This window comes from Phaseolus vulgaris, chromosome 1 (assembly GCF_051622355.1).
Source record: "Phaseolus vulgaris cultivar YP4 chromosome 1, ASM5162235v1, whole genome shotgun sequence".
Classification (NCBI taxonomy): Eukaryota; Viridiplantae; Streptophyta; class Magnoliopsida; order Fabales; family Fabaceae; genus Phaseolus; species Phaseolus vulgaris.
In genome coordinates this window covers 17963549-17974543 of record NC_143498.1, presented here as the reverse complement: position 1 = coordinate 17974543, position 10995 = coordinate 17963549, and the positions used below count along the sequence as shown (strand labels likewise).

The 10995-nt window shown below is 32.1% G+C and overlaps 1 protein-coding gene across 1 annotated transcript; it reads left to right on the top strand.

Moving 5' to 3' along the window:
* The first annotated feature begins 6557 nt into the window (after nt 1-6557).
* Nucleotides 6558-7088, top strand: KNU (C2H2 and C2HC zinc fingers superfamily protein). Its single transcript, XM_068618664.1, has one exon. It carries the CDS (start codon nt 6558-6560, stop codon nt 7086-7088), a length of 531 nt encoding a protein of 176 aa, XP_068474765.1.
* The last annotated feature ends 3907 nt before the right edge of the window (nt 7089-10995 follow it).

The following is a 10995-nucleotide window of genomic DNA, read 5'->3' as shown; positions in this document are numbered from 1 at the left end:
GGTGGAAATAAAAAAGGGAATGTCTATGGTCTTGGTGTATTGAGAAAAAGGTTAATAGTTCAATAAGTGTTCACTCTGCTACACGCCAAACTTCAATATTCCATCAAATAGAAGAAATGTGTGAGATTATTCAAAAGCTAAATGATGAACTTATGACAAAACATGTCAAGGAGCGGACACTTGAAGAAAAGACGGAGTTATGGATGAAAACATGGAGAGCAAAGTGAACGCATGCACAAACAAGATGAGCTGATGCACAAGCAAAATGAGCAGATGCAACTCATCATACAACACATTCAAATGAATAATCTCATATCAGGTTCCTTAGATCCTACTACCAGTGGACATCATAAAGGAGACCACATTAGAGATGACAGTTCAGAAGAAGATTAGTTGTATGTTGAATTATATAATAGATTTGACTCTTTTAACTAGTTGTCAATAATTTTCGTTGTGTAATACGATTTACTTTTAATTTGAGTACAACTCCTTCTTAAACTATGTATTTGAAGTTCATTCCTATTTACCTTTATTGAATTTTGAGTACTATAAGCAGGTTTAAATTTTTTTTATAAAATGGTCAAAAAACCATTTTAAATAAGTATTAATAATACATATAAAAATAGCCACCAAAACCAATTGGTGACTATATTTACAAAGTTGTTGTTTAGCGACCGAAATAGAAACAGTTGCTGTAATTATAAAAGTATTTAGCCACCGAAATCAAATTAGTCGCTATAAGGGTCTTCATTTAGCCACCGATTTTTTTAAAATAGTTTGGTCGCTAATTTGGTTTCTAAATTTTGTTGACGAAATTTTCTACAACCGATTTAGCCACCGAAATTTCGGTTGCTAATTTGGTCTCTGAATTTTGGTGACCAAATTTTCTGCGACTGATTTAGCCACCAAATTTTTGGTTGCAAATTAGCGACCAATTTGTAATTCGGTCGTTAAAGGCTTTGCGACTAGGGTGTTCGCTTTCATCTTTATTTGGTGACTGTTTCGTTCGCAGATACGTTTAGTGACCGATTATAGTGCTTTTAGCGACCGAATTGGGTGGTCTCTAAAAGTGATATTTTTTGTAGTGAAGAATCATTATGAGAAATTATAGACAAACAACCCAACCAGATACGGAGAATGATGACATGCCTACCCCCCGAAAAATATTGTAGATAACGCATAACAAGAAAAATGGAAATGAAGAATCACGACAAAGAGTTGAAGTAGATCAGCAAGAAAGGGAGGCCCTACGTAGACAAGTAGATGAAGATCAACTAGAGCAGGAAGCCCTTCACCAAGAAGTCGAGGAAACTCGTCGATAGTTGGAAGACGCCTTCAGGATGCAAGAGGAGATGCAAAAAGCAAATGTTAACTTACATCAAACACTACAACATCATATAACTAGATAGTTTGAAGATCGAGGCTGAATTAATTCCAATGCCACATGACACTCAACCATTCTCTCAAGTAGTTTTTGAAGAATTCATTCAACACCATTATATTATGCCCAAAATTAACTACTTTATGGGAATAACGAATCCGAAGGAACATTTACGAGTCTTCCAAGCACAAATGATGATTCTGATGTAGTGAAGTACAAAATTAGTTTCCATTATTCCATCCACGGAAGGGTGTTATCGGGATCCTTTACTTGTTAAAGAGGTATGGGCTGACATATGAATATGCGAGACCATTTTTGGATGCTTTCAACCTTGGTCTAAGAGGGGTATTAATGTACTTGAGATGAGGATGACCTAGAATAACTTGACACTTCTCCACCCACCTTGTCATAGTTGTTGTTTTGGGGCTTTGGAGGTTTCCTCTAACGTCCTCCTCACCTAAGCATTTTTATCTCTAAGAGTGTTCATATCTTTAACGCTCTGCTTCTTAAGTTTGGAAAGCTCATTTTGAAGCTAAACTAGCAATGCTCACTAGCGTGGTTCTCTTGTGTCTCTAGTGTTTGGTTCCTCTCATTGTTGTTGAACAAGGTGTTTTGATGACTCCAAATCCAAGTGGAAAGCTTGAAGACCTTGCTACTAATTGTGTGTATGTTGTCTAGTAGTCTTTAAATTGTTAATTCACTCTTTAAGATGATCCAAAGTTAATTGAATATTAATCTTTTTGAAAAGATGAGTTTTCTAAATAGCGTGAAATTTCAACCTGTTGAAATGTCGATTCAACCGATTGTTTGACACTTAGTGGCTTTTGAAATGAGTTTGGAAAGCTTGGCTTTGTTTTGACTTTGCTGTCAAACTAATTCAACCAATTGTTTCAAGAATTCAACTGGTTGTTTTTCTGAAAACCTTGACAAAATTTTGTTAGGTGGTTCTAATTTGTTTTAAATGATTTCAATTGCTTTTGGTTTTTTATTTTAATTGCTTTGACCATTTGATTGGAGTATAAAAAGGTTATTTTACGCTCCTATGCATTAACTAAGAAAGAGAGATTATTAAAAAAATAGTTTTCAAGATTTCAAAGAGCTTTTGGATCATCTCAAGTGTGGAATATGATTGGGTCTTGTAATTATGAACTTTAATATTTGATTTACCCAGGTGTATTCTATTCACTTCTTCCTTGAGCATTGTATTTCTGTGTTCTGGTGTGGTGCAGTTTCAGAAGGTGTTTATGAAAACTGTGTGTTTTCCAAAAGTGGTGTGTGTTTCAAAATCATTACTTTTGGTGTGTGGTTTGTAATCTAGGTTTGATTACATAGTGAATTCTACTAGATGTAACTCTTGGTTAAGAGTGAACCAATATAAACATCTTGTGTGAATCTCTCTATCCCTACACTCATTAAACTGTTTCTACTTGGTTGAACAAATTTTTAATTGATTAATTCTTCATAGCTTTTCACTCTACATTCAATACTCGAAAATCTTTAAAAAACAATTAACACCCCTCTTGTTTAAGGCATCTAATTCTAACAATTGTTAGTTATGCTTCTTATAAATACCATACGATCTTCAAAGTCCAACTCAGCTATAAGGTAGAAGACAAATATTAAGGATCAATATGTTCTTACCAACACATGTCCTCAACTTGATCGTTGCTTATTTTCATCGTAATTATTAAGATGTTAATTCACACTTCACTCATTAGGATATAGTGGTGTACGTGCAAAGATAGTTTGACACTTAAATCAATAAATAAATAATAAATTACCAATATCTATATCATAAATTTAACTTATTTATAATATTTTAAAAGAATTTTTACTTAGATAGGTCTAATTTTAAAAAAAATCTCAATACTTCCTTAACGTTTTATCTAATAATTACTAATGTAATATTATTTAAGTAATTAATCAATTTAGGTGACCCCACTAAGTAGCACACTTAATATTCCCTTTTGATACAACTTTATAACTTTAATATTATTATTCAATTCGCTAGCATTTTTACATAATAATCAAATTTGATTATTGAAATTAATTATTTTCAAGACATTAAGCCTTACATGACTATTTATTGCATTGGAGATGAAAATAGGAGATATTTTGGTCTCGCGTGCCATTCTCGTATTGACGTCACAACTTGACGCAGATAACGCTAACAATGTAGTTAGATACATCATAGATACTTACAATTAAAAGAAAATAAACAAATATGGGATTTGTTTTAGATATTTATTTTATCTATGAGATGAAATCGAATTAAGATCCTAATTTTTTTTACCACAGTTCATATATAGTAATAAACAATTAAGTTATAATCTTTATTGTTTTAGGAGAATATGGAAACTTGAATAAAATATAAAAAATGTGACAAAATAAAAATTAAGATGTAATTTTATAATTATTTAATGTATTTCTCGCACACTCATGTTTCTTGAGGTTATAATATTTTTTTTTTGTATGCAAAAAAAGTAAATTTAAACTGATCATTAGAGTTTTATTCTAAGATGTATAAATAAGTAAAAAGAACATTTTGGGTACATACTAATACTTTAAAAATTCTGATTTTTCTATATATCAATCATAATAAAAATATTTACATTATGAAAACAGACAATATATTTTTCTTATACAAGCACATACTTTTCATTCCATATAACATTTTCTATAAGTTTCTCTATTAACTTATTTTTTTATTCTTTAATTGGCTTCTTATAAAAAAAATCAGTATATATTGTTAATTTAATTAATACTTACGTTTCTCTATATTTTTTTCTCAACCATTTTAAACCACCCTCTTTTAGCTTTATTCATATATTTAATTTTAGTTACTTATCATTTTAACTTAGTATTAGGGTTCAATAACTTCTATTATCTCTATTTGAAATGTGTGATCAAATGAATATTATTAAAACCATCTAACCAAAAAATTAAGAAGAAAGACGGATACTTTATTACTTTTAATATTATTAAATCAGGGAAATTGCTTATTACTCTTAATATCCTATCCTAATTTAGTTCTATCTTTAAATTAAATTTTAAATAGATTTTAATAATTAAAAACAAGTTTACATAACAATTTAAATTATATAATGTGAATAGAAATATAATTTATATATTTATAAATATTTTTTATTGTTAATTTTGATCATAGTGTATTCTGTATGTAAAAAAAGTATTTGAGTTCTACTTTTCAGTTGTTTAGTCTTTCATTATATGGTTGACAAGAAGATTGCAAAAAGGGTTATCCTATTTGATTGTTGTAAATAACAATGTTTTGCAGAATTTCGCAGCATAACTAGCTATGTGCCAAAAAGCTGAAGCCTTAATTTGTTGTTAAGTTTTGGTTTGTAGTTAGGGAAAATGATTTTTTACACTTGTATAAGAATTAGGATAGTATTAAGTATCTCATTTGGTTTGATATGTAATAAGTTAATTATTAATTAAGTAGAGAATGATTTAGTTGTGAAAAGGCATATGAAAAAAGAGAATATAGTTCTGAATTGAAGAACATTAAAGGTGATTTGATTTATTATATAATTTAAAATTAGTTGAGAAAAAGTAGATGAGAAAATGGAGAGAGGGTAATTAATGCATGAGATAAGGCGTCTTATCTGAGTCGTAGCTAGCTAGTTAAAGAAAACGTGACAGCCAAATTTCATATGACCACAAAAACCTGCATGATGCCGTTATTCTATACATCACGCGATTTCACACCCGGAGAGAGAGTGTGTGAGAGGGTGGAATATGGAGGCTTAACATCATAGAACAAACCCATTAGGGTAACATGGAAGGTGAAGCCAGACCTATCTATAGATGACATGAGCCATCTTTGCATTGCACTGAGAGAATGTGGCATCAAACGCACTTTGGCTTTGGCTTTTGGCTTGGGACTCGCAACTTTAATTAACCAAGAAGAGTGATTGAATAATTACTGCTACACTGTATGCACCACAACACAGCACAACACAACACAACACAACACAAGACCACACCAGGCAAACCTCAATCACTTTGATAATCTAATCAAATGTCCCATCAGCGTTCCCCCATAGATTAAACAATATAAACAAACTACGATTGGCATTGGAAGAGAAACCTTATTATGTCTCTCTCATACGTGGCCCCTAGAGGGAGCAAGGTAGCTCATGGCCTAACCGTATTGGTGAGGTGTCGAATAATGAGAGGGTGACATATTGAGAGAAAAGCGAGTTGCGGGGTGTGTGTATGTGTGTGCGGTGTCAGAATCAGACGGGAACACTCTCATCCTAACTGCACTCTCATTCCTCACACCTCCACACACACACACCCAGGGTACTGCTACTGTAGTCTGTACTACTACTACTACTAAGTGCTCCCACTTCTTGTCCTTTTCTGCATATCACTCACGTCACGTCCTTTTATTCCTCTTACCATTTTATCTTATTCCCACCCTGCCCCTCCATTCCAATACTATTTCTCTTTTTCACCTCCAAATACAACAACAAACTCACTCTTATTTAAATAACCAAACAAACAACTATGCCACTTTCTCTACATTAAAAGTCCTTAAGTTGCCTCACTCACTTTTCTAACAACATATTAGTAAAACCATTTTCATATATAATAAACCCAAAACCAACTCACATTAGTTTGCGTCGCCAACGCATATCTAAACTCCTTTTTTCTGTTTTCTTCATTCTCCCTAACATTACGAGTACATTACCTTGTTAGAAAAGCCATCTTTCGCGGCCATTTTTTGCACCTCAAAATCTGCTATCATTATCGGAATATGCGCATTGCTCGGTTAATTTACCACACCCATATATAATTTTGCTTCATACACAGCATTTAGTTTAATCATTATTTCTCCAATATGTTTTTTTTCATAAGCCCTATTTAAATAAAAATGAATTTCCCTCTAATGATATTAAAAAGTTTATTTTAGGGCGGGTGATGGGGAAACATTGTCGGAAGGATATTATCCAGAGGGTAGGCAAATCGGTAATTTGATATGCAAACCAATCATATTGGCCCAACCCTGAGAAAAGAAGGTTGCTTCACATACAAACCAAAACTTACAACAAGAATAAACCCTTAACCCTCTCTCCCCCTTCACATTATATAAACCATTCATTCCATTCTCTGTTCACATTGTTCACTCTCACTAACACACAACATTGCAATGGCAGACCCAACAGCCATGTACGAGTTCCTCAAGCAGCCCTCAAACGCTGGTGTAAAGAGACCACTACCACCACCCTCCACCACCGCCAACATTACTACCACCACCAACACCGCAGCCACCACGCGCACCTTCCAATGCCACTTCTGCCACCGCAAGTTCTACACCTCGCAAGCCCTCGGCGGCCACCAAAACGCCCACAAGCTGGAGCGAGCCGCCGCGAGGAGGCAAACCAACGGCCTTCTCCCGCCGCCCCCGCTGCCTCTGGAGCCTACACTCAAGCCAACCGAAACCAGGCCCAGGCCCATGCTGGAGCCACTGGAGCCCACCACCGGGCTCTTCTTCCACCCTCCCTACTGGCTCGACATGGAGCCCCTGCAGTTCCAAACCACCCACCCTTACGTGACCGCCGCCACCCTTCCCGTTCCGTTCCACGCCGCGTCTTCCACCGTACCCCAACAACAACAAGTCCTTTCCCACAATGTTGACGCTTCCGACCACGTCAACATCGACCTCACTCTCCGCTTGTGAACACGCTCATTCGTTAAGCTCCACGTTAACGTCGTTACTTTGTTTTCTTTAAAAGGTTACAAACGTTTTAATTTCTTCATTACTATGTGCTACGGAAGTGGAAGGGTCTTTCTCTTTCTTTCTTTTTTTCTATCTTTTTGTTAGGGCTGATGAGAACGGAATTTATGATGTGGTTTGGTTTAGTAATTATGAAGTGCTAGCTAGGTTCAGTCCAAAATCTCAAACTACTAATGTTTTAGTATAACTGATATCCCTTATTTATATTTACTCTCGCATGTTTTCTTAACTTGTATTACGTTGGTTTCATTTTGTAATGGTTTTTACTCTCTCTATATTTGAAATTAGATAAGGTTTTTTATTCACTGCGTGACGTTAAAGATGTGGAAGAAAGAAAAAATGAATGGATCCATGATATATTTGTTGTGATTGATTTTTGAAGCGATTGGGAGTGAGAATGGATATGTGAGTAGTAGGTGAAATAATGAATGTATCCTGGTTTGTTGTGTGTTATAGTAGTAGTTATCTTTTCTCGTTATTTCCCTTTTGGAAAAATATGGGAACAGGAGAGGGTTGGGTTTTGTTGATAAGCTGAAAGGGGGAAGTGAAAGGCATGAGGAGTGGTTTGAGATCGAGTAAAGTGGATTCCTATTCAGAAAGAGAGTTTGATGAGACCTTCGTCTCTTCTTTCTGCAATTATTATTCATAAAGGGACCTTGTCAATTTAGTTTCCTTCTTCTACCCAAATTATTATCACACCTCAAACCATTTCCTCAAACCATTTCTAAACGACACACCCTACCTTTTCACCCCACTTAACCTTAATTATTCCTCTATATATTCTCATTACAGTTAAACAACCATCTATCACATACTTATTACCCACACACGTCAACAATAATTAAACCATAATGTAAGCCCCAATTTAATTTTCAAATTCATGCACTATAATAATAATAATAATAATAATAATAATAATAAGATGATGAAAAGGAGACATCTCATGATAATAAAAATTATTAATATATGCTTTAAAGGATATATGTATATGTATGTATATATAATGAGGTTTTTTACCAAGAATAATACTGTGATCCAGCATACCTTCACGTTCATGCAATATATTTATAGAATATTTTACTATTAAACTACTGAGTCTTTATCTTTCTTCCCATCGATTACTTTTACTCTGTCAAATATCCTTTCATAATATATATGTATGTATATTATTATGTGGTAGACATGTAATAAAGAAAAAAAAAAGAGTAAAATTTTGTTCCTCCAGAACCCATATACTATGTTAATATGTTATACTACAATAACTATATTATTATTTTTATTTGATGTGATTCCGTTAAGGTAGTTTAAGGCACAGATATGAAATTTCGGTTTTGATAGATGAAACCAAGTAATTAAAATTATTTATTTATTTTTATATATAATAAAATTATTTTTTATAATAATAATTACTGAGTAGTGATAACTATAGTAAAACCAATCTTAATTTATTGATAGTATAAAAACATTTGCCTACTCTGATATATAATAATTATTTATTTTGAAGAAGTTGTGATTTCAAGGAAAAGTTCCACATGTTTTAGGATATTGTTTGAAAATATTGTGATAGATGTACAACATTAGTACAGGGGGTGGAAATCAATTTGGCAAAGTATATTTTTCATAAAACATACATTAATTCGGTAAGAAAAAGTTTTTATCTAATTTCTTATAATCCTAATATAATTAAATTAGTTTTTCTTAACATCCTAAACTCTAACACAAAATTAATATATATTTTATCATGACACGTGAGGGGATCCTTATGATGTATTTATGTAAAGAGAAATCAAGAGAAATTTCTTGATAGGGGAGTTGAAAATACAACACATTAACCCTGACAACTATATTTCTTCACAGATCCCTGGCAACAACAACATTCATACTGTTTTTTTTTTAACAATAAATAAATTAAATAAACAGAACAACTTATAAGATTCCTAACACTATCCTAAAAATTTGGGCACAAAATGATACTCAATAGGCAAACAATCCTTCAATATTCAACATATTTTAAAAATCAGAATAAAACCAGAAAGTCTTTTAGATTCTACCTCCCACAAACAAAATTCAGCATCGAATTAGTATTCGGGTATTATTATAAATAAAAACCAATAATATTTCAAATAATGTTAGCAATCAAATTTCTCACTTCTATACGCCTTAGGTAGAACATTCATCTCTCAACCAAACCACTCATTCATCAAACCTGCTAGTCTTTTGAAATCCAATTCGTTCCTTTTTTTTATATATCCTTTTCAAATCATATTTATATAGGATTCTCATTATTAGGACCAAAGCTTATTGTGTAATATTTACATGAGCTTATTCTTTCAATCCTTAATAGTGTGTTTGGATTAGGGAGTCTGGATTTGTGAGACTGTGTGAGGATTTGAGAGGAAAGTATGAAAAACAAATTGTTTGGATTAAGGTATGTAGAGTAAATATGTGGGGAATGTTTATTGAAGTTTGTGAGTAATGTGATGATTGTGAATTTTTTTTTTAATTTTTTTAAAATGTATAAATAGTAAGTTTACAAATTTATCCCTATCTTTAAAAATATTTAAATAATGAAATATGTGGTATTTTTGTATAGATGTGAGTTAATTAAAATTTTGTAAATAATTAATTAGTTATTTAATTAAAAAATATAATATTACAATTAATTAAAAATAAAAAAATGAATTACTTATCTATATACAAATTTTGTTTAAATTAAAATATTAGTAATCAAATAATTCAGTTAAAAAATATAAATTATATCTTTTTAAATTAAAATATTATTAATCAAATATTTTAGTTAATTAAAATTTAGAAAATTATTTTTAGTACCATTGAATAATTAATTTTGGAAAAATATGAATTACTTATTATTTTTGGAACATGAAAAGTTTTCATAAAAATAATTTTTTACATTATAAATTGAATTTGTAATATTAAAAATTGAAAAAAAAAACTTTTTTAAAATTAAAATTCAATAAAATGAATATTGAAGACATTTACTTTTAGTTCCACGGTGAGAATATAACAAACAACTGACAAATGTAATAATGTTTAGGATGAAAATAGTAATAACACATTAAAAACATAATCATTGTTGTTGATGGTGTTCAATCTTATTAATTCGTTATTTTAGTCGGTCCATCCTTTGATCAACCATGTCAAAACATGTGTCGAACATGTTCAACTTTGTATTATCCTCATGTTCATCATAGTTTCCTGAATGTTTTGAATCCTGTCCTAAATTTGGGTTAACATTAGAACATCATGGGGGTTGAGGTCGACCGCCTTCAACATGGTCTTTTGGTAATGGTAGGTTTTCATCATCTTCTTCATCTTGCTCGTCATACCTACCAAGTTGTCAGACACCATTTACCTGAAAGATATTAAACTTCTTCATGGTTTTCTTCTCGAAATGGGAATCCCACGATAGCATGATGGATAATTCGTTCATCAAGTCCAAGTTATAGACCATCATGATTGGTGTTATCAAAATGTCGTACAGAAGAGGCATGTTGTTGTCCTAACATTTGATCATGTGTTGCATGATGTATTGGGTCAGTTAATTGTTATATTACTTTTGGCGTACCATAATATGAAAATATCATTATGCAACAATTGAGAGAAATTGCTCACTCGAGGACAGAACATGTGCACTCATGTGTAATGAAGTAATTTGTCATTCATAGTCAAACTACCTACATTTCTTACATTTTGATCATGCACCTCTTATCTTGTTATGGTTGATAGCGCCACTTGATGATCATAATGTAGCTGCTCTGGGATGGTACTAGGGGTTAACAAAGTATCATGATACTTAATATTAGCCACATTTATCCAATCCATATGTCTT

Bases quoted from the DNA above. Each gene is read 5' to 3' on its own strand.
- KNU (XM_068618664.1), top strand. From the start codon at position 6,558: ATGGCAGACCCAACAGCCATGTACGAGTTCCTCAAGCAGCCCTCAAAC.